Consider the following 25,434-nt stretch of genomic DNA (forward strand, 5'->3'; position numbering starts at 1 on the left):
AATTCCATAAGCTGAAACGCTCTACGATGAGAGCTTATTTCTCCAACCTTATCCATCAGGCACAGAATTCTTCTAAAACTCTTTTTACCATCGTGAAAGACTTTGTCAATCCTCCTGCCATTAAAACCCAATGTATTCCTACGCAAGATCTTTGCAATGGACTCTCGGATTTTTTCCAGGACAAAATTATCAAACTCTCCTCTTCCTTTGATACTGTTGCACCTTGCCACCCCCCTGATATAACATGTCCCAGTCATAGCTCATTTAATCATTTCGATGAGCTCTCCTCTGAACAAGCCTTGTCCTTGTTATTTGAAGTGAAGTCCGGTTCTCCTTTGGACCCAGTCCCTGCTAAAATTATGGGTAATCTTGCCCCTGTTCTGGTTAAACCTCTCCTCACGATTTGGAACTCCTCTTTGTCTCGTGGTCAATTTCCCTCTGATTGGAAACAGGCCAGGCTAATCCCTATTTTAAAAAAACCCGGTGCTGACCCTTCACAATTTACCAACTACCGGCCTATCTCACTTCTGCCTAAACCTGCTAAAATTTTGGAGAAAGTGGTACAGACTCAGTTGGCCCAGTATCTGGCATCTAATCAGCTGTTACACGAGTCTCAGTCCGGCTTTAGAGCGGGTTACAGCACCGAGACTGCGTTGCTAGATGTCTCAGAAATTATTAGGGAATCAGTGGATAGGGGCGAGGAGGCCATGTTGGTCCTCCTCGACCTATCCGCTGCATTCGACACTGTATCCCATGACTTACTAGCAACTCGTTTACATCAGCTCGGGATCAGTGGCACAGTACTGGCCTGGATTAATTCCTTTCTGTCAAATAGGATCCAGAGGGTTTCGCTGCACCCATTTGTATCAGAGGATAAACCTCTTCTGTGCGGTGTGCCCCAGGGCTCTGCCCTCAGCCCTCTATTGTTCAACATCTACGTGGCTCCTCTTGCTAGGGTAGTTGAATCTTGGGGTGTCAGGGTGGTCTCCTATGCTGATGATACTCAGCTTATTTTTTCATTTAGAGGCCACTCTGACTCCCATTTTTCCAACTTTAGAAACTGCCTTGGCAACATCTGCACGTGGATGTCCGCCAACCACCTGGCGCTCAATGCCGAAAAAACCGAGGTTCTTTTCTTCGGTCAGAAATCTCCTCCCCCGGCCAACCTTTGGTGGCCCACTGTTCTGGATCCCCCCCCTAAGCCAGTTCAGACTGCCCGCAACCTAGGCTTTACATTTGACAACACTTTGTCTGGTAAGTCCCAAGTCAACAAGGTTGCGGGGGCTTGTTTTGCGAAACTGCGCATGATCAGGAAGATATTTCCGTTTCTTCCTCAATCTTCCCGTAAAACGGTGGTCCAGGCGCTCATTACTACACATTTGGACTATGCTAATAGTCTATATGCGGGTGCCCCCCAGTACTTGATTGATCGCCTGCAGATTGTCCAAAACGCCGCGGCTCGGCTTATTGGCAATATCCCTGCTCGCACCTCAGTGAGAGCATATAGAGATGAGCTTCACTGGCTCCCCATAGCTCGGCGTATTGATTTTAAGAACCTGACTTTGGCATTTCGTGCCATTCATGGAATAGGCCCGCCTTACCTGAGTAAACGCCTTAAAATTTCATCTTCAGTGAGACACCTCAGATCAAACAGCCTTCGTTTACTGACCGTCCCAAGATTCAGACTCTCCAGGTGTGGCGGCAGAACTTTCACCGTCACCGCTGCCAAACTCTGGAACAGCCTACCTTTGGATCTTAGGTTCATTGAATCTGAGACGGTCTTCCGACGCAAACTTAAAACCTGGTTGTTTACTAATCGGGCATAATCGTGTCTGCACCTCTTATCTCCTTTCTGTAGGATTTACTCCTGGCACCTTCCTTGGGTGGCACTAGGGTAATCTCAGCGCCGGGACACCTCCGCCGGAGGTAGCCGTGCGCTCTATAAGCTTCAAAAATAAATAAATAAATAAATAAATAAACTTGCCCTTGCTCCTTGAGATATGTCGGTATGACGACTAGGAAAGTGAGAACGAGGATCTCAGAGCATAAAAGTACCATCCGCTGCAAAAAACAAGCGACCCGTCTCACTAACCATTTTTTGGAAGTCAACCACAAACCCACAGACTTCGAATGGACAGTGCTTGAACAACCACTCATTCCAACTCACATTACTGATGTGTCCAAGTACCTGTTTAAAATAGAACAGAAATGGGTGTACAAACTTAACACAGATAAAGCTGATTGAATGAGGACATCCCGTGGATGTCACTGTAAAAGCTCTGTATCGCTCATGATAGAGTTGTATCCATGAATGGAGGCTTAGATCTAGATCTTTATAATGAGTAGCTTGACAAGTACGCTTCCACTTCTAGGCATGTAAACCCATCTCTGATGAAAAATGTGATAAGCTCATACACTAACATCTGAATGAGTCCTTGTCCATCATTATTATGAGTCTCAACTACTCATTGTCCATATTAAACATAGTGGCCCGATTTTCTAAATGTCCCCGCCTATTACTTCAATTAACATTCATAGATATTGGAACATATGCAACGCTCCTAAGACGTGCATTTACACTCTATTCTGATATTATGAACAGTTGAATTCTATACTCAAGAAATTAGTAATGAGTCACAATAGTAACCCATATTTAGTTTATAACTTATGACCCATAACTACATTACCGGCAGACGTACAAGAACCGGACTACGATTTCCGGCATACTTTTTCGTGCATGAGTACTATGAGTGCGCTACGAACAGAAACGTGTACCGGACCACAATTCCCGGCATACCCTGTCGCGCATGACTGACATCATTGCGCTGCGACGAGAGATCCACTAATAACGCTTACGTACCGAGCCCAGGCCCCTCCCCAAACAGCCCAGACGGCTGCTTAGTGTACCGACGGGCAGGTAAGCCCATACTTTTTTCGCGTGTTGGTGTGTGTGTGTACAAAAAGAGATTTGAACGCACGAATAGGAGGCATGAAAGAATTGTCGACCTTACAAACGCTTGCGATATTATGTGCTCCTTAGTTAAAACTGCAGCTACTACGTGCTGCATTTGGAATACATGAATGAATGCCGGGCTAATTATGTATTCTCACAGGCAATATCAAACTGCTGGCACAAGGCTCCTATTGTTGTATCAAAAACAATAGGTTGAGAGTGCTCCTGATCTGAATCATAATACGGAGATTAGAAGCATATTGGGCATTTTTCAGTTTCTTGAAGATACAAACACACCTTTATTAAAATACGAATAGGCTGTGATTTTAAGACAATTTGGACTCATCTTGGAGATCCTATTGAGACAATATAAAGAAGATAGACTTATTATGGAAGCGCTGTATTTACTGGCATTCGCGTTGCTCTTATTTTTGACTTGCATACATCACTTTCTCTATATCCTAGAGCGGTGCAATGACTTCCTGAGCTGTAGCCAGGTGAGGAGTGGCACGTTCCTCTTACCCTATAGGTGAGTGAGGGTGCCTGAGTTACCTAGCGACTAGTTATCAGTTGTTTAGGTTTTCCATATGAGTAGTGGACAACATGAGATGACTTACACTAATCTTGGTAATGTCGTTTTTATCTTTGTATGTGTCTTTTATTTATGTTGTTGTGTCTTGACGACGTCTTCTCCTGGGACATCCCCCGCACAATTAAGAGGACTACCAGGTTTGAACAGGTGATATCTGTATCAGAAATCCTTTCTATATCGCACTTTTGAGCAGTAGCAAAAATTATAGGTCCTGAAGAAGCGGGAGATACTTAGTGATCTTTAAATTTCCGCAGAAACATGTCGACCACCACCCTGGGTCAGTGACTATTAGGGTTAATCAGTGGCTATTTTGCACTGAATTGGTTTTTAACTTTGGAAATGAACGGCACCAGAATAAAGTTTTTTTGCGTTCATAATTCAATTTTATCTTAGAGCACATCCTTTCTCTTTTGGTTTTCACAATTTATTCCTGCACTGCTCCTCAGTTACCATACAGCACTTCCTTTTGCACCTTATTAAAAACATCTAGCCTTTACTGATGAAGTGGCAACAACCTGGACTCTCCACTGTGGGAAGTGGTTCAAAGGATGAAAGGGCGGCAAAGGACGAGTAACTGATGGATTTCTTTTCCACATAGTGCGATGTCTGGTTGTGTGCTTTCTTAACTAACTTTAGCACACTCTGACTCATCTAGACACATTGCATTCATTTTTTGACACATTTTTCGACCCACAGTTATTTTGTGTTATATTTACATAATACATATAACCAATTAGCTTGTATATTGATAATGAGAGACATGGCTGTTGCTATAGCGGTTGTGGCTTACCAATGTACATTTTTATCTGACCACACGCCACTGATAATTGAGTACACTACAGCACACATGATTCTGCCTGTCCCTTTATGAAGATTGCAGCAAGAAGCATTGTAAAATATTGTATTTCGTGCCGGCATACAGGATGCTCGAGAGGGCTATTTCAACTTGAACTGAAAGTCTAGAGCTCCATCAATCAATCAGGGATTTGTAAAGTGTGGCTACTCACTCAAGATGCTGAGGTGGGGGGGTCCTGATCTGCCTGGGTGTGGAGGTTCAGTCGAAGAGCCATGTCTTGAGGTCCTTCCTGAACTGGGTCAATGACTCTCGGAGGCGGAGTAGGAGAAGGATCTTCCTCAGGTTCTGGTCTTGTTGATCCGTGGGGCGGAGGCCAGGGCAAGTTGGGTGGAGTGGAGTTGTCTGGTGAGTGTGTGGAAAGGGAGGCGGTGGCTTGATATTCTGGTCCTGCATCATGGAGGGCCTAGTAGGCATGTATGAGGAGCTTGGAGGTGATTCTCTTGTTGATAGGGAGCCAGATGAGTTGTCGCATGTGTTGTCATGTGGCTGCGGCGGGGGATTTCGAGGACCAGTCTGGTTGCAGCTGTTTGGACGTTCTGTAGTTTCCTGACCTGTTTCTGGATGATGCCAGCATAGTGTTTTGCCGAGTCAAGTCTACTGGTGATGAGTGCGTGGGTGACCATCTTTCTGTATTCTCTAGGGATCCTTCTAAATGTCTTTCGAAGCAGGCAGAGCTTGTGGAAACAGGATGAAGTCACCTGTGATATTTGGGAATTATCTGGCCACCTTCTGTCTCCCATGCATAACAGCTCAACAGTGTGAGGTCTTGGAGGTGGCTTTTGCTTGTGAGGAGCTTGTAGGTATTCTTAAAGAGCTCCTGCAGTAGAAAACACTGGGGCTTGACAGATTCCCCCCTCAATTTTATCAAATATATACAGATCTACTGGTGGATAAACTACTGGAGGTCTTTCTTGAGGCTAGGAGGGTGGGCATGTTTCCGACCTCTATAAGGGAGGCAGTGATTATGATGATACTCAAACCTGGGAAGGATCCCTCATTGGGGGGTCATATCTGCCATTGCCCGTGATAAATAATGATATTAAGATACTTGCCAAGGTTTTGGGAACTGGTTACAGGTCCGCTGGTGCATGAAGGCCGCTTGGTTTTATACTGGGTCGTAGTACGATGTTAAATATACTGAGATTGGACAATGTACTTTTCTCTACCCAACAAATGGACATGACGGGAACTTTGATCTCCCTAAACATTAAGAAAGCTTTTGACCCTGCAAATTGGGCATACTTGTTTAAAGTGTTGCAAGTGATGGGGTTTGACCACAGTTTGTGGGGTGGGTCTGGTTGGTATATACGCCACCCACAGCTAGAGTTCGGCTGGATGGGTTGGTATCGGATGCACGGTCAATGTAGAGGTGCACCTGGCAGGGATATGGAGCCGTTAGCAAAACACCTGCAGGTGTCAGCTTATGGAGTCAAAGTAGGGAGTACAACCCGCATAGTGTCCATTTATGCAGATGACACCGTGGTAACTGTTCAGAAACCACATGGCCAGGATGTGGCCTAACAGCTAGAGTGGTCGACCTTAAAGTTGGGATCCGAGACTTGGAAGCGATGCTCAACATCCTGTGATTCTGGGGAAATCATTTAATCTCCCAGGCCTAATAAAATTAATGTGTCTGTAATGCAACTGGAGCTCATGTAATGCACCCTGATACCTTCGGGTGGAGTTAGTTTGTGTACTATAAAAATAAAAATTAAATATTTCCATGTTATTTGCTATTTTGGACGGGTTTGCTAATGTGGGTGGGCTACAGGTGAACAGAGACAAAGCAGTGGTGCTCCCGTTGAGTTCTTTGGTTGGATTTGGACTGAATAGGCTACCCCATATTAGTGTTGGGTGAATAACAGGCCAGTTTAGATATCTGGGTATACAGATAGCACACTCGCAGGTGCTGCCATATGACCTGAATATGAGCTGGGTCTCTGCACCTGGGTGTCACCAGTGTTCCTGAGGGGCAGACAGAAGAGCAGGTCCAGCCTAAATAATTCCTGTCCTAACAACAGAAACTTCTGTCCCACCCGTCATGATTACCATCTACTAAATGGCAGTGTGATGTGAAGGAAGAACTAATCAGCAGGGTTTTGCTGACAAGGACTTAAACTTAATTTTCTTTTTTTTTTTTTTATATCTTTATTCAGATTTTTTCAACCAGAATAAACATAACCCCCCTCCCCCTAAAGACCAGGACCCATATTCTGTTACAATCACAGGTATAAGACATATTATGATGTGTTTTGTCATAATACAAAATCAAACGATACAAAAAGCATTTCTTAATATTCTTAACAAATCTTCAATTATATCCAGAAGTCAATACAGAGATAACTAAAAAGAAGAAAGAAACAACAAAATGAAAAAAAATAACAGAGAAACAGTGATACATTTTATATGTGATTTTGAATCCAGTTTAAGAGAGGTTCCCAAATTCTCCTGCCCCTTCTTCGTTTATTATATCCTTTGTTTTTATAAATGGCTACCTCGAGGCTACATGTCGCAAGCAACCTGGCCCTCCATTGCAGAAATGACGGTGGGTTCGGGTCCAGCCATGATGAAGCTATACATAGCCGCAATACGGCCATTGCCACAAAAATCAACCCTTGTAAATGTTTTGGCCGAATAATACTAGCTACACCCAGCATAATCTCTTCTGCTGTAATATTCAGTCTGTTTTGCGAAATGTCAGATAGAAAACCAGAGATTTCAGCTAGTAGATTTGATAGTACGCTACATGAGGCAAACATATGGACAATGTCTGCCTCAGGCAGTGTACAGCGAGGGCACGTAGTTCCTTTTCCTGTCCCCCATTTTGCAATTTTATACGGGGTATACTATAATGAAAAATTTTTTTTGTAGAATTGCGCTTGCCGTTTTATAGACATCAGACAAGAATGTGACAATTCATACCCATACAGGGGGATTTGGGGGGATATCCCTAGTTTAGCCTGCCAAGTTACCGACTGTTTATCCATGTCATCTGGAAGTAGAGAGTTCAATACCTCATATATTTCCCCAATTTTAGAGGTAGATTCTTTACAGAGACATTCTACAGCTTGGTTGATTTGGAATTTGATCCGACCCCCCCCACCCCCCTTTCTTTAACAAGAAGTCTCTCATCTGTAAGAATGAAAAAAAGTCCCTGTGAGTGATATCATACTCGGTGCGTAGCTCGTCAAAAGTCTTGAGTCCGGTTGCCGTATAAAAGCACCCGAGCTGTTGCATTCCTGCCTCAATCCATCTCTCTATACAGGTGTTGTGAAAGATCTCTGGTAGATCTGTATTTTTGCTCACAGGGGTGTAATAAGAGTAGCGCCCCAACCCCAGTAGTTTCTTGACATTGCCCCAAACCTTATATACACTAGATATAGTCTTGAATTTGTTTTGTTTTAAATAGCTATCATTAACATGACGCCACAGACAACCTTCACAGCCCTCCCCTAGAATGAGCTCTTGCGGATTGGGTATATTACCGACATTAGATTCTTTCGAGATCAGTCTCACACTATCTATATCTATACTAATATAATAAAGAGAGAGCCCAAACCTTTGAGGCGGGTAATCTCAGGAACCACAGCACCAATCACAACACCCAATACAGCGTTGGAAAGGGCAGTTGCAGCAGAAGGACATAGGCTATGCAGACGCCCATCATATACATTTAAAAGGTAAAGGAACCGTGCCAGCAAAGTAGTCCCTTGTGGGCGTGTCTGCGTTGTGCTGTGGGCGTGACAAACGCTGGGGGCGTGTGGTACGTGCCGCCCTTCATGCCATGTCTCATATCGTGTGCTGTGGGAGTGTGCTGGGGGCGTGGGCGTGTGCAGGGCGCGGGATTACGGAAAAAAAAGCGAGCTTTGCGCCCAATATTTAATTGTTTTTTCTTCCCAGGTTCTGTACATTCCAGCTCCGGGTGTCCACCCTGCTCCCTTTAAATACCCCTGCACCCCATAATCATAACCCTTCCTTACTCCTTAAAATACCCCAACACCCATAAACACTAACCCATCTTAACCCTATAAATATACCCTGTACCCCAAAACCCAAACCTATCCCTAAACCCTAAAAATATCGCTGTACCCCAAAACCCAAACCTAGCTCTAAACCCTATATATACCCCTGTATCTCAAAACCCAAACCTATCCTTGAACCCTAAAAATACCCCTGTACCCCAAAACCCAAACCTAGCCCTGAACCCTAAAAATACCCCTGTGCCCCAAAACCCAAACCTACCCCTGAACCCTAAAATACCCCTGTACCCCAAAACCCAAACCTAGCCCTGAACCCTTAAAATACCCCTGTACCCCAAAACCCAAACCTACCCCTGAACCCTAAAAATAACCCTGTACCCCAAAACCCAAACCTAGCCCTGAACCATAAACATAAGGTAGGGGCCAATGCACTAATTCATTAGAGACATTAATCAATACATCTGGATCATCACTGACATTACCATAAATAGTACACAACGTCACCTTACTTTCCCCCTTATTGTAACAACATTCGGTGATTGCAAATCGTCCGAATTTGTCAGCTAATGAACGCGTGAACTATAGCCCCCCCCCCCTCTTGCCAATATGGCTACTCCCCTAGCTCGCACCCCCTGTGTTGAGGCTGTGATAAGTCGATATCCGAGTGTTTTGAACAAGTATTGTTGCGACCCCTCTATATGCGTCTCATGTAAACATATAATATTAGCCCCTGTCATCTGGAGTCCCACAGCTATCTTCTGTCTTTTTTTTATATCGTTGAGGCCACATATATTAATTGAAACTATTTTTAACTTAGCCATATTAATATTTGTTTGAACGACAATTGACTTCTGTAGCAGTTTCTAAACAAAAATATTATTTTTCCGATACTTCTCTTTCCAAATTTATACCGTTTTGTATTTTTTGGATATACCCTACGAACATCGAGGACCTTGATCTTCCTCACCCTCCAACCCACCCCCAACCTTTTTTAAGCCGCCAGGCTCAAACCTGAGCCTGTGTGATAGCATCTGACCAACCTCACCCACTCTCCACATCCCCCCCATCCCTCAAATCCGTGAATTCTCCCTGTCTGGCCCTAAAAAAATAAATTTATTTTTTTTACCAAATTTTCTCTTAAACTTATTACTGTGAAAAATAAAAACTGATAAGCAATCAATAATAAGAGCAAAAAAAGAAAAAAAAGCAAGGATGGAAAAGGAAAAGCTCCGACCTGTAATTTACAGGGAAAAAAAAGAAGAAGGTCCCTGCTTTCCCAGTGATGATTTCCTTCAAGGCCTGCTCCGCCTGTATTTCCGAGGTGAAAAACATAGTTTGGCCCTGTGATACCACTTTCAGTTTGGCAGGATTTTGGAGAAAAGTGGTGGCCCCGGCTTTCTGGAAGGGTGTGAATAGTTGCCGTAGTCTCCATTGTCTCTCAACTGTGACGAATGCAAAATCCGGTTTAGCAAAAAATAAAAAGTTTCCCCAGTTCCACTTTTTGTTTGGCCTTGCAAGATCGTATATTGCTTGTCTTAATAGGAAATTGCCAAAGAATATCAGGATGACTCTAGGGAAAGATTGTTCCCCACGGGGATGTTTGGGAGGTGAAAATGGGAATCTGTGCACGCGCTGTATTTCTTTGTCCCAATCCCAATGTGTAAGCTCGGGGAATGCGTTTTTGAAGAGGTTGGTGGAAAATGCACGTATATCGCTCCCTTCACTATTCTTGGGAATACCCAGTCTCCGCAGATTATTCCGAAGTTGGCGATTTTCTGCCTCTTCAAGCTTCCACATGATGTCATTTACTGTGTTTCCTTGTGAGGTCACCTGGGTTTTCAAAGAGTCCACTGTATTTTCCAGTATTTCCGTCCGATTCTCCTCCATGCTCATCCTTTCAGCTATATCCGTGCAGGTCTTCCCTATTTTGCACACTGACCCCTGTAATTTTTTCGCTGCCACTCGAGCCAGCCGATTTTCAGATTTGACTTCGCTCTGAAATGCATTTAGGGATTGTAAAATCATCGCTAGTGTGGGTTCAAACATCTGCGCTGGAGCTCTATAGCCATCTGTGTCTTCCTGGGACCTCTTGTCAACTGTTATTGCTCCCTGCCCCCCTAACAGGGTGAGTGGTTGAGTGTCTGAATAGTCCTATCCGAGTTCAGCTCATCCTCAATATCTATATTCTGTTTAGTCTTTCTCCCCTCTGAGATCCTTTTAGATTTCCTTGGCCTTTTTTGGCCATCTTGTTGGCTACCATTGCTTGCTGAGGTATCGTCACACCCCTCATCACTGCTTCCACTATGTGAATGTACACTTTCCGAGACCCCAGACTCTTTGTTTAGAGAAAAAAAGTTTTCAGCTGGATCTGGGGACATGTAGCCCAACTCGATATTGTCAGAGCGGGCTTCCTGAGTACTGTCCTGCTGGTAAATAGCCCCTTGATTGTTTGCCTCATTTTGTGGTATATTCTCAGTCATATTCTCAGTCATATTATTTGCATTAAGAACAGTGGTCTCACTACTTGATCCCCATGATTTCCGGGCTTGATTGCTGTCAATACTTTCTTTACTTTCCTCTTTGTTTTAGGCGAGTTCTCAAGAGTCCCCTTCTGTTTTTGCTCAGGTTTCCCCGCAGACATGGAGTCATTATTTGGATCTTTATTTGCTTTACTAGGAAAGAGGCTTGTGATTGCGGTTTGTTTTTTGTCTTTTATGGGAGCTGCAGCGCTTACTGATGTGATAAACTTAATTTTCAGAAGCAGTTCTGTCCCGTCCTCACTCACTTTATTGTCTGGATCATCAAACCCCAGGAATTCAGCCAATAGACTTCCATTGTCTTGGGAAGCTGTTTCCACCCTCCATCTTGTACCACAGGGATACAAAATGGATGCCACTGGCCCCAATACTCAGACTCTCACCATAGGCAGATTCCTATTACCACACATGTGCTACTTGCGGTATACACCTGTTACAACGCATTTTTTACTCCGCACTACCATTACAACGCGACTTTTACTCCGCATACCATTACAACGCATTGCGCTGGGGGGCGCTGTAGGATAGGGAATAAGTTAAATTTTCTATCCAACACCTTCCCTAGTGTCCACGGGGACTGGTGTTGGAATAGAAAATTATACTTACCACTATCCAGCGCCCCAAGGCGCTATGCGTTGTAACGGTATGCGGAGTAAAAGTCGCGTTGTAATGGTATGCGGAGTAATAGTATGCGTTATAACGTCATACATCCGCTACTTGCACTGGATATGCACACGGAAGGTTAGAGCAAGGGCCTGGGGCTCACATCAAAACAGTAGAGTAGACTGCACTCTCATTGGACACAGGAAAAAGGTCTGGTCTTAATTAATTATTCAGAGAACTTGGTACACTGCCACCACCACTTTAGGTGGCTAACTCACGACATGGGTAGTGTCAACTCAGTTGTGAGGGTATTGTTACACGGCCACACAAAAGGTCAGGAGGCCAGTTTCTCATGCAGTCAGTGTTAGACCTGGCGCCATTGGCGTGAGTCTCCCTTCCATTTTTTCACTGATTGCCTCATCTGTTTTTGATATGTTTTGCTGGTGTTGATGCTTTGGGCACTGTGTGACTGCTATTCATCGCCACAGTGCAAGTTCTTCCTATGTTTAATTGATGTACCGAATTAGTGACTCCATTATTGGCTTATTTGATATATGTGTCAGACCCTAGTCTAGTGCACCCTGGGTGCCAAAGGCCTTTAAATCAAATGCTGCCAGTGGGCTTGCAGCACTGGTTGTGCCACCCAGTGGAGCAGCGCGGAAAGTGTGTCTCATGCCTGCCATCGCGGAGCCTGCATGCAGTCTGGTACTGCCATGTCGACTTGGCAAGTGCACACGCTTGCCAGTCCCTAAACCTTCCCTTTTCTACATATCAGACCCCCCAAAGGTAGGCCCTAGGGCAGGGTACATTGTATGTAAAACATAGGTCATGCACTGGTGTGTGTGGCATGACCTGATAGTGAATTACAGCCTATTTCATTTTTCACTATTGAAAGGCTACCTGCCCCAGTAGGCAACAATGGGCAGTTTGATTATAACATCTTATAGTCCTAACTGACCCAGGGAACATGGTAGAAATTCGAGCTTAGTATGCCTGAACTCAGAATGATAAAATACATCTTTCAGTGAAGTTGGCTTTAACATTCTGTGTTTGAAAATACCACTTTTAGAAAGTAGGTATATTCTTACCTAACCATCCAGCCTGCCTCTGCTAGCTTGTATATTGCCGTCTGGTTTTGTGAGTGACAGGGGCTGGGGGACTCCAGGAGACCGGGTGAGCCAGCACTAGGCAGAATCAACCTATTTGCATTGGGAGTGGTGGGAGGAGTAGCACCTGGGCCTGAATAGGGCTGTGCTTGCCTTCCACAATGCTGGCTCCACCTCCTGTAGTGCGTCTGATGACCCTAGCATACCATGACTAAGGAAAGAATGGTGCATTGGCAGAATGCACCCAGAACTGTTATGGACTTGGTACAGGACCCTCTGCCTTCAGAGGACAAAGGATTTATGAGTATAAATATGGGGCCCAAGACTTTAGATCACTTCTGGGAAATCAAGACTAACCTTTGCCAAAGGAAGTTGCACGAGTTTGGACTGCCCCCTGCCAGTGTGCTGTTTGCTGGGTAGGCCTGCAGTGATTTCTTTATTGCCAAGGAAAGGAGAAGGAACTTTTAAGGAACTTTCATCATCTTGCAGAATATTTCTCCAAGGGCTTGAATTTGAGCTTGCCTCCTGTCAGCAGTCTCGGGGGTACAAAAGACTTCACCTCTTCTGTTTGCCTGCATCTGGAACTTGCTGTTCTAGCTGCTACAGAAGGAATTTGCAACACCGACGCCAGCGAGTGACGCCGTAATCTGCATCGATAAACAGAACACAGTGGCTGGTCCGGTTTGTTTTATGAAAACTTGAAGCCCCACCCAGCCTGTAAATGCTACGTGGGCCAAATTAATTTGGAATTTATTTATTTATCATTTTTTGATATTGGTTTCATTAATTCTTTTGTACGACAAGAAAGGCACAGTTGTCAAGCAGTTGAATCAACAAACAGACATCGGAGTGCACAATATATACAAGTGACAAATTAATTCAAATGACAAAGTAAATCACAGTGGATTATCAAAATTGTGAACACCAAGAACCACGTTACTATATACAATACATATTAAAACATACAAAACATTCCATAGAAGTGACACAGTCCTTTAAATTCGGTTTTTGAATCTCCTTCAAGAAACGTGAGTTCGAGAATGAAAATACATCATTGGGAATCCGCCGGCAGCTGGCATGGATCGCCGAGGGCTGGCTCCGATTCACAACCCTGCTGATCCCCGGACCCAGTACCGGTCGGGGCTCCATCTCACGCTCGCATTCAAGTCCCTCGGCAGCGGTCCCTGAAAGAGGTCTACATCCCTGGTGATCCCCGAACCTAGTACCGGTCGGGTCCTTCGTCTTCTGCCCGCATTCAAGTTCCCTGGCAGAAAGTCACCACTGTGTCGATTCCCCTTTCAAGTTCCACCCGGCCAGCAGCCCCTGTGCGCTAATTACAGAAAAGGACCTTTACAGTCCACGTCCTGAGGAGAACCTCGAGCTCATCGTAGGTTCGAAACGCGTTGACTCCCAGCCTGTGATAAGGAAGAAGGGTGCAGCTGGGAATAAGTAGTAGCACTGGCCCTGCCCCAGCCGTCCAATCCTTAAAAACACCTTCTCACAGGTTCTTTGAGATAGGCAGGAAGTCTGTACCATCTGTCTTTTCCGCCTATCCATTGGTATATAATTTAAAGGACTGTGTCGCTTCTATGGAATGTTTTGTATGTTTTAATATGTATTGTATATAGTAACGTGGTTCTTGGTGTTCACAATTTTGATAATCCACTGTGATTTACTTTGTCATTTGAATTAATTTGTCACTTGTATATATTGTGCACTCCGATGTCTGTTTGTTGATTCAACTGCTTGACAACTGTGCCTTTCTTGTCGTACAAAAGAATTAATGAAACCAATATAAAAAATGATAAATGAATAAATTCCAAATTAATTTGGCCCACGTAGCATTTACAGGCTGGGTGGGGCTTCAAGTTTTCATAAAACAAACAGGACCAGCCACTGTGTTCTGTTTAGCGATTGTTGAGGTCCAGCTGGTAGGGATAGGACCCAAAACCTCCTTTTGTTGACTGTAATCTGCATCGAAGCAGTGAGCACTGCTCCAACTTGCAAAGTAGACCCGAAGCCGGCCGCTGTGCTGCATGGACCCCAAAGCCGACATCATCGCGGAGCCGATTCTCAAAGTGGGTGGTCAACAATTCATCAACATCGTGACATTGTACGGAACCGTGGTTTCGGCGCCATTGTGATGTCACCTCCTCTCCGGTAAGGAACAGACGCATCCCCTGCTTTGTGCAAGCATCGACGACCTGACGCATCGCCTTCCCCAAAGCAAGGAACCGACACTGCACAGTGCCAACGACGCCGCATTTCCCCAACTCCATGAGCTCTCTTTGTTTTCACTTTTCCAAGGTACTGTTCTGTGTGGGTCAGTTTTGTCTCTGGGCCCGACTCCGCGCACCTCGCGATTGGTGCCGTGCTTTGGGACTTCTTTGACCTCGATGTCGTGATAACTCCAGTTGGGGTTATCAGTTGCTCAAGACTGCTTTTAAGTGAAGAACCTATTTTTGAATTACTTCTACCATCTTGAAGTATTACTGTTTACAGTATTGTGGATTTTTGTTGTTTGTGGTCTTGTGTTAAGTCTATATAAAGAATACGTATATTTATAAAACCGGTGTGGTGTCCATCTGTAGTGTTTTCACTGTATTATTGTACGTGTTCACAAACGCTTAACACACTGCCTCTGAGATAAGCCTGTCTGCTCGTGCCAAGCTACCAACGGGGTGAGCAAGGATTATCCAGGAGTGTAATCCCCTTTCCCTGTCTAGAAGCAAGGGTCCCTATTTGGTCAAAGGTACATACTTTTGCCAACTAGAGACCCCCAGTTCTAACAATCAGGTGTCCCATCTTATCCCATCATAAAGTTCACGGATTACCTTTTGTGCGCTTATGCTGGTGCAGGTCTTTCATTTCTCAATTACGCTCTGGGATGCAGAGAGTACATGTTTCACATTGTCAACGGATCCACAAAACCAGGATCCCCGTCTTGATGAAGATTGCTATAGAAGTCGGTCCACAGAGGGTAGAAACGCAGTTACCACTGTCCTGGTGCCGTGCTGCATAAGGAGGAGCGGTGCAAGCGTTACAGGAATTTGGTATAAATACCCTGGGTGATTGCTTCAATGACAGCGCGTGTGGGATCAGGTGTGTCACCGGTGTGATAGCCCAACTATGTAACTGCACCTCCATTATTTTAGGGCTAGGCATGGACTGAAGGCGCTACTGGGCGAGGATGTCTTAGAGCCCCCAGAGTTGTTGGTGTTGTCTTATGTATTGCAAACAACCACCCCCTTCATATAGCAGAGACTGGAATGGCAAAGGGATCTGGGGATCAACATCACTGACAAACAATGGCGCTACTGCTGCTCCTTCATAAAGACTGTTCACTGAACAGTAGACATAGACTCTTCCACTTCAGATATATCAACAGAGCGTGCTATACACCGGGCCCACGTGCTCGTTATGGGTTACAGGAGAATGCTAGCTGTAGGCACTGTGTGGAAAGAGAGGCTGGCATCCTGCATTTAATCTAGCAGTGCCCAGGCATTCAAACTTTGTGGCAGGAAGAACTGGAGGCCAGTACATCAGAAACACTGAAGAGGGCGCCCTTCCTGGTGCTGCCAGGGTCTGATAAAGATGTAGGTAAAGGGGTTCGCCGACTAGTGGCCATAGGCGTGTTGCTTGCTAGGCATAGGCTGGCGATATGATGGGAGTGCAGCCCGCTGCCCACGATCTGGGAATGGCATAGTGAGATGGCATTTTGCAACAGGCACTCTGACAACTACCAAGAACTCCTCTCTGTGGTCAGCCGCCCGAGGCATATATGGGGGTCTCACCAAACCTACATATTAGGGCAGAGCACAGACGAACAAGCTAAGAATGTGTCTAGAGGTGGGTAGGCGATACCCAAACCCAAGGGATGGCTCAAAAGGTGATCTTGTCTTGGATTGAAGGGTTGAAGATATGAGCTTGCCCCTCACGTGCAAATGAAGTGTTACATGGAATGCCAGAAGTGTTTGATGAAAAATGAAACCCTCATAGTGATGCACATGCTGTGGGCTCAGAAGGGCCTTGGGCATGGTACTACCAATAACCTGTACATTGCCATGTTTTTGTCTGGCGTTCTGCATGTGAAGACTATTTGTGTAACAACAGCCACTGCCATGTAGACTGTTACTTGCTAGATGCTTCCTGAAAATCTAAATAAAGTTGAAAAAGGAACATACTGTGTTGACAACATGGCGGAGAATGATGGTTACCCTGTTGCAGGACATTAGTGACCCAGTCATGCTCCGGGATGCAGATTATCAACAGGTCGCTAAAACTAGGAATCCTGTCCTGACGAAGACCCCCATAGGTCCACAGAGAGTAGAAACAACAAGGAGAAGGACTATCAATTTAAAATGTACTATGAAATAATTCCAAACAGTTAAGCATATATTTGATAATCTCAAAAGGACTTAGGTTTATTTTGGGCAGGCTAAGGGTTCTTGTGTTATATAGAAATAACAATAAGTAAAATAACCACGGTCGGGTCTGGGGGCTCAGTGGACTAATGCGTCCACTGCAAAGGCCTGTGTTCAACCTCATGGTCACAGGTTAAAATCCTGGCGGGTCCACTCAGCCTTTCATCCATCTGAGGTCGATAAAATGAGTACCATTGAGTTGGGTAACAATAAACATTTGTTTTTCAGCGCCAAGATACCTACGGGTAATCGTGCGCTTTACAAATACACCTGTTATGTTAGGGTTGTGTTGAGGTATATGTTTCTCAATTTAATAACATTCACATACTATTCCAGCTCAGCAGCCAACATATATAGCAAAGATATTATAAACTTAGCAAAATAGGCTGCGTAATGGATTTGTCATGGTGCACGCCTTTAAATATTTCTAAAACATTTATGCAATTGTGTTGTTACCTCAGAGACCCTGACTGATCCCTGTTTCTTCAGAAATTTAATTAAGGCTCTTTTATTGGCACTAGTGTTAAACTCTCTTCCACGTCTCCTATTCATCATTTCAGAGCACATGAGACATGCCTCATCTCTCCTCATTTATGAAAGAGGCAGCCCTGGCTCTTCTTTGCGTTCGCCAGCACCTAGAGGTTTCTGCCATGTTTCAAGTACACATTTACAAAATAGTTGAAAACAGAATAGCCCTCAGTCCCAGGTGGGCTTTAGGGAGCTATATCAATACAGTTTCACACAACACAGGAACACTCTCCTTGTTAGCACTGGTGAAGAGTGGCAGCTCCTCCGCTAGGGCGGAGGATCACCGCCTCACTGCTGTGCAGCAGTAAAAGAAAGGAAAAATAAAATGATAACTCCTCAATGTTATTATCATTTTATTTGTTCCTTCTGCAGCAGCTTGTTGGGGGCGGGGCTGCTCTGCTTGTAGAGCAAGGCAGGGGGAATGGTGTGCACACTGCAATGCGCATGACGCTTTGACCGGCCCTGTGACTGGCCCATGGGAGCCTGGCTGCTTCCTGTTTGAAAGGACGGGAGGAGAGATGACGTGGAACGAATGTGACAGGAGATAAGTGATTTTGTTTCTTTTTTTTGAACCCCCCCCCCAGCTCGCCATGCCAGATCGATGTCAGCTGCCATTGCTGGTGACACAATACAAGAACACAACACTACCAGGAATGGTGTCACATCACAGGAGCACAGCTTTCTACCTGTATACTTTTGACACAGCAGAAAAGCACAACCCTCTACCTGTATACTAGTGACACTGCATGGAGGCATCATTTCTTTATAATTTTCAACATTAAATTACCACATCAGTGATTCACCATCACTCTGAATGAGGGCCTTTGTAGGATACGTCCTCAGTGACTCCTTCTGGGTGAACACATTCATTGGCCAGGCTGGACAGGGGCAGCTTGCATCACCCCGCAAATCTTGTGTCTTTCATCTTAACCCCTTCGCTGCGGTGGCTATTCCGCCGCAGCGCTAAGGGGGAGGTGGGGCCGCGCAGCGCTCCCGTACTCGTGACGGAACCGCTGCGTCACGGCCCTCGGGTGAGCTGTGCTTGTGACGGAACGGTTCTGTCACGGCCCCACCTGCTCTTTAGAACGTCAGCGCAGGCGCGGAATTCGCGCCGCGCAGGCGCGGCAAGCGGGCCGTGACGGAACCGTTCCGTCACTAGCACAGCCCACCCGAGGCTCGTGACGGAACGGTTCCGTCACGAGCATGGGAGGGGTTAAGAGCTGAAACTTCCCAGCCCCACTTCTTTTACATTATCTCCTTCAGTCACATCAACTCACACTTGACTGCAGCCAGTCTCTGCCCTCAGACTGTCTCGGGGTCTTTGACTGTCTCTGCCTACGATGGCTTCTCTTCCTTGCAATCACTCCATGGATCAAGCTTCTCTGCAGCTTCACAAATTCTTACCTGTCTACAGTTCGTGGGGTGTCTGAGGGCAGGGGGAGGGCGAGAGTGTGAGAAGGACGGAAGATGATAGAAGGGTAGGTAGTAAGATATTGTATCTCAGAAATTAGGAAAAGCACAATATTGTTCTGATTTGTGAAGTAAATTATCAACTGCTCCACTCTCCCGCTGGACTCCTGCTCTAAGGGCGGCTCGTAGGAAGCGTTTTAATATCTAACCCGCTTTTCTTTGTTTCTGACAGGAGAAGTTAATAACTGAGAAGAAGACATTTGAATCTGAGTTTAAAAGGTTGCAGCAACTCCTGAAAGAAAATGAGCAAACACTACACAGGAGACTGGAGGAGATGGAGAAGAGAATTACCATGGAAGAAAATGCAAAAATCAATAAATTGTCCAATCAAATCACCTCTCTCAATGCCCTGATAACGGGGATAGAAAAGAAGTGTGAGGAACCAGCATGGGAACTCCTGAAGGTGAGATACTGTGTGGGAAATACAACAAAAGAAGTAAGAGAAATATTCATATTTTGTGTTCATTATTAAATGTATGGATGGAACCCACATCATGTCCTGGCTGGCTCAATGCACAGTGACCCCATGCACTCGGACAGCCACACACAATATACAGACATTGATTATTTACATTGTCTTAATTGATACTGAGAGCCCAATTCAATATACAAGCAGTGGAATGTGCAGCGGCCTCTTGCAGTGTTATTTACAAGTTAATAATCCATCTGTATACAAAATATTTATGTATTTTATCGATTAGGGATAATGCAACACACCAAGCAATTCCAGTGACAGTAATTAATATATGAACACCAAGGAGCAAAATGTGTGAAATGTTGGATAAAAATGGAAAGGTTAATGAGAGAGAACACCTGAGAGAATTGGAAAGAAACCAAATTCCTCACTTTTCTTGGAAATTTGTAAACATTTCTATTCTTTTGCCTGACACAAGGGGCCAATATTTCGGCTTGCACCAATCTCTTGTTAGGTGAAAAGTGAACTATATAACTGAGTATTTAGTAATGGGAAACACACTGGGGTTTGTATGGCCCCAGTTAAAGATAGAGATTGCTGCATAAAGAACAAAGTGGTCACAAAAGTGGGCAAGGCACTGAAATGTTATCTAAATTTGCATAAAGATATTATTTTCACCATGTGGGCCCACAAAAGTAATAAAACAGGAAAATTTTGCTGGAATATGGAAGACTTTAGTTTGAAGGGTAGTTACAGTTTTATATTACTTTTAACGCCTGGTTATTTTAAAGAGTGTGTGACATGAAAGCCCACAAACTGCTGTCTAGCAGCAAAATATATTTGATTCATAACTGGATCGTCTTGACAACCTGAATGTCAGGGAGTAGGATCTGCTTACTATGGTTACCCCCACTTTTTACTGTGTTTCACTGATTTATCGACTTTAGTCTGGCTGGGACCCTGCTAACCAGGACCCCAGCCTAGCTGCACTCTCTCTAAATTGATTGCATGTACCTTAGGTTCACTCCAGATTGGTTACTAGGTTACCTTTGTGAGTCCCTAGTATATGGTACCTTAGACACCAAGGGCATAGGCACCCCAGAGGCCTACCAGGGGCTGAAGCATGTATTATGCCACCGCTGGGAAGCCTTCCAAAATGACATCATAGATCTGCTACTGCAGCCTGGGTAAGGTGGTACTTGTACCCCTTACTTAGATATAGTATACCTATATCTACCTATATATATAGACACATATAAACCTATAAGTCACTCCTATGGCAGGCCTTGACAATCCTGAAGGCAGAGTGCTTGGTTTTGTGTGAGAGGGTGCCCTAGCATGAGCTGAGCCCCTCTGCAGCTTTCGGAATGCCTTCCTTATAGCTGTTCTATGATACAGCCATACCATATACTCTTAAGTGCATTATAACCTTGTAGTATTTGGTGTCAAACACTTTGGAATACTACCCCCCTGCCAGTTCTGGTGGCGGGGGTAGCATTTCACCCTTCTACAGGGAGAAGACATGTACACACTTACTTACCCGGTAATAGTTTAAAGGAGCCCCAGCATCACAAAATGGATGTTGCTGCCACAGACCCGAGTCTGACCTCCTGCTGCTGGGCAGGGGAGGCTTGGACAATAGATTTACTGTCCAGGGAGGTGCCAGCACTTCCCCAGACAGGCTTTAGTCTATTGGGGCAGGGTGGGTTGCATTAAGTGAATGCATTGCAGGCAGTGCCTGGAGCACACAAGGTGTCTCCCGTGCATTTCCCAGGTTCAAACCAGTTGCTGGGGCACTCAGCTCCAGCTCTTCCACGAAACTGTACAAAGGGGAAGGGGTGTAACCACCCCCTCCCCAGGTCCTCCCATAGGTGGGACCCTAGAGTTAGTGCAACTCCTAAACTTGGTATAAGTATAGGAACCCAGTCACGTTCAGGTAGATGCATCAAGCATTTTTGTGAGCGCAAACGGTATGAATCGCAAAATTCTGCCCTTTTGCGCCCGCAAAAATGGCATTTGAGATGCATCAAGGGTTCAGGCAATCGCAATTTAAGAATTCGCAAATAATTGCGAGTTCTCAAATTGCGATTGCATTTAAGGAATCGCAATTTGCGATTCCTTAAATGCAATGCATGAACCATTCCAAGATTGACCATTCCAAGATTGCGAATTCGCAATCTGGGGCCGCTATTTACCGCGAAGTCATACTACGTTGTAAATAGCAAAAACTTAGAAATATGCACTTTAGTGCATTTTTCTAAGTTGTATGTTACATACACACATGTCCTTGGGACATGTGTGTGCGCAACACCAGTGAACGTTACCATTTCAGGGGTGCAACAGGGTGTCCTTTGGACACCTTGGCACCCTTGAAATTGCGGCACATTTGCGATGGCTAATTGCTAATCGCAAATAAGGAATGACTCCCCATTCATTCCTATGGGCCTTTAGGCCCATAGGAATGAATGGGAAAGCCATTCCTTATTTGCGATTAGCAATTAGTGAATCGAAAATAAGGAATCAGTAGAAATCGCAAATAATATTGCGATCCCTACATGCATCCCGTTTTGCGAGTCTTTAATAGTGAATCCTTAAAATTCGCTATTAAGGACTCGCAAAACATAACTTTGATGCATCTGGGGGTAAGACTTTAGATTACCCTGGACGAAGCTCTGAAACAGAAATCTTGGACCTTCGACATTCCATATCGATGGAAGACGGAAGAAATCTCCCTTGGGGTCAAGGAGTGACTCCCCTGTTCAAACAGGCACCAAAGAAGCATCTTGCCGGTCTGCGTTTTCGAGGCTCCCGCCGGATCTTGAAGAATCTGGGACGCAGGACACACACTTCCAGACATCGCCGAGGCTGACACGAGTCCCCAGCAAAGCTGAGACCTGTAGCTATCACGAGAGACGTGGGACCGGAACTCCTGGAAATCCTGCAATTTTGCAACTGCACCTACTTCCCATTCTTTCCCGAAGTTGTGCATTGGGCTACTTGTAGTCCAAGCCCTGAGCACCTTTTGCACTGAAGATTGTAGGCCTACACTCCACGAGTGTTCCGTTGGCCCGCTTTTGGCATCTCTGCTTGAGGCTCCTTTGCGATCCCTAGTTCGCCGATTGGTGGGTCCTCACAAAGGTAAATCCTTTGTTTCTTGGGCTTTCCTGATTGCTCCGGATGTGCCCAATCTCTGCTCTAAAGGGTGAGTCCCTCAGATCTTGCTGGTCTGCACCGAAGCCAATCTCTGCATTCTGCGTGGGTTGCTGTTGCCAAGGCTTGTTGGGTCTAATCCGGATACTGATGCTGCAGCACTTGAAATCCTTTATGGGACAGTTTGAATCCAGCTCCTGGTTGTCGTCGACACCTCCTGGTCCTCGTGGCTGAAGAGTCAAGATTCACCTCCATCACCTGAAATCACCCGACATCGGCTGGCATCTTCTTGTCGCCATCCTGGTCACTGGCAAGGGATCCAGACTCTGTCCCCTCTGCTTTAAGGTTCTTCAAATCTCCGATCCACCCTTGTATCCATCCGGACACTTTTCTCCTGGTCGCCTGCAGCACTTCTTTGCAGCTCTCCTTTGGAATCGACGACGAAACCCGACACAAAAAGACACCTATGCACCCGGTTTCCCTGAGTGAGGTAACACGAGTATTTCGGTGCTCACGTGGGTCTTGACTCTTGAAGTGTCCAGTACTGAAAGGGTTTTACCGTAGTCCACTCCCAAGTGTCCTTATTCTTTAAAAATGTAACTTTAACTTTCTCCATAGAAGTCAATGGTGATTCGCGGCTCTGTTTAGACACTGCATGCGTCCCTCGTGGGTCTCCTGCGTCCCTACCTTGGGTAGTTCCTGGTTGCCCCAGCGGTTCTACAGGCCCCAGGCCTTTTCTCTATGTTCACAGCAGTACTTATACCACTTTCTTAGTATATGATTTGTGAGCCCCCTCGAGCAAAACGTATACTGTGCTAATTTACAGGGTGCTATTTAAGTTCTTGTATTGTACTTTTGCCTCTAGCCTCATAAAGAGACTAGAGGGGTGTGTTTAGAATAAATACATATATTTTATATATATATATACCTGGTGTGGTGCTCTTTTCATTTGGTCATTCAAGAGATTATATACAGGTAAAACAAGCTGCTTTACATTCCTTCAAGACTTAGCCTGAAAGCTGCTCTCGGCAGCTACCACTAGGATAGCTTTCTATAAAGGTTGTCTAAACCTACCATCAAAAAGGGTCATTTGGACTGGTACAAGGTGTCCACTTGAATAGTGGACATCATATGCCAGGCCAATTCCTCACCAGTATGGCTTGGAGTGGGATTTGAGGAATAAACCTCCTTATTGAGGTCATACTCTGTCACTTTAATAATGATGCTCCGCTCACATAGATTGATTAGTTTACAACCGAGAAGCTTCCTGAGAAGTACCTCCATGTAAAGGGCATTAGATGAGGGTGAGAGAGAGCATTCCTCCTAGGGCAAAAGAGAGATCCCTTTGAGGGTTACAGAGATCATCCCTTAAAAGGTGAGAGAGAGCACATTTCTGAGGGTTACTGAGAGCATCACTCAAAGGGTGACAGTGAGAATCCTTCCCAGGGTAACAGAGAGCATCCTTCTGAGGGTGACAGAGAGCATCCCTTCCAGGGTAACAGAGAGCATCCCTCTGAGGGTGACAGAGAGCATCCCTCTGAAGGTGACAGGGAGCATCCCTTTGAGGGTGACAGAGATCATCCCTCTAAGGATGACAGGGAGAATTCCTTGGAGGGTGAAAGAGAGCATCCTTTTGAGGGAGATAGAGAGCATCCCTCTGAGGGAGATAGAGAGCATCGCTCTGTGGGTGACAGAGAGCATTCCTCCGAGGGTGGCAGAGAGTGTCCTTCCAAAGATGACAGAGAACCTCCAGAATAACCCTCCAAGGGTGACACAGAGCATCCATCCAAAGACAACAGAGAGGATTCCTCTACGGGAGACAGAGTGCATCCCTCCGAGGGTGCCAGAGAGAATCTATCCAAAGGAGACAGAGAGCATCCGTCTGTGGGCGACAGAGAGCATTCATTCAAGAGTGATAGAGAGCATCCCTTCGAGGGTGACAGAGAGCATCCCTTCGAGGGTGACAGAGAGCATCCATCAGAGAGGGACAGACAGCATTCCTCTGAGAGTGATGGGAGCATCCCTCCAAGAGTGACAGAGAGCATCCCTCCAAGGGCATCAGAAAACCTCCAGAACAGCCCTCCAAGGGTTACTATGAGCATCCCTCTGAGGGGGACACAGAGTATCTCTCTAAGCGTGATAGTGAGCATTCAGAACATCCCTTGAAGGATGATAGAGAGCTTCTCTCTGAGCAGGACAATGATCATTCCTTTGAGGGTGACACAACACATCCACCTGAGGGTGATAGACAGCATCCCTCAGAAGGTGACAGAGAGATTTCTCCAAGGGCAACAGAGAGCATCCCTCCGAGGGTGACAGAGAGCATCCATCCAAGAGTGATAGAAAGCATCCCTCTGAGGGTGACAAATAACATCCCTCCGAGAGTGACAGAGAGCATTCAGGACTTCCCTCCGAGGGTGACAGAGAGCATCCATCAGAGATGACACAGAGCATCTTTCCAGGAGTGGCAGAGTGCATCCCTCCCAGGGTGACAGAGAACATCCATCCGAAAGTGACAGGGAGCATCCCTCCAAGAGTAACACAGAGCATTTCTCTGAGGCTAACATAGAGCATTCCTCTGAATTTGACAGAAATCAACCCTCTGAGTGGTGACAGAGAGCATCCCTCCAAGGGAGACAGGGAGCATCCATTTGAGGGTGATAGGGAGTATCCCTCTGAGGTTGACAGAGGGCATCCATCTGAAGGCGGCACTGAGAATCCCTCTAAGGGTGATAGAGAGCGTTTCCCCGAGGGTAACAGGGAGTATCCCTCCAAGGGTGACAGAGAGCATTCCTCTGATGGTGAGAGGGTACATCCTTC

General features: G+C 45.5%; 1 protein-coding gene across 1 annotated transcript in view; it reads left to right on the plus strand.

The window, feature by feature from the left end:
* LOC144752983 (E3 ubiquitin-protein ligase TRIM11-like) overlaps window positions 1–25,434 on the plus strand; it is a 200,820-nt gene that overhangs the window by 113,897 nt on the left and 61,489 nt on the right. The window contains exon 3 of the mRNA XM_078640793.1: window positions 19,222–19,452. Within this exon, the coding sequence (XP_078496919.1) occupies window positions 19,222–19,452 (231 nt within the window). The remainder of the gene's footprint in view (window positions 1–19,221; window positions 19,453–25,434) is intronic.

This window comes from Lissotriton helveticus, chromosome 5_1 (assembly GCF_964261635.1).
Source record: "Lissotriton helveticus chromosome 5_1, aLisHel1.1, whole genome shotgun sequence".
Taxonomy (NCBI): Eukaryota; Metazoa; Chordata; class Amphibia; order Caudata; family Salamandridae; genus Lissotriton; species Lissotriton helveticus.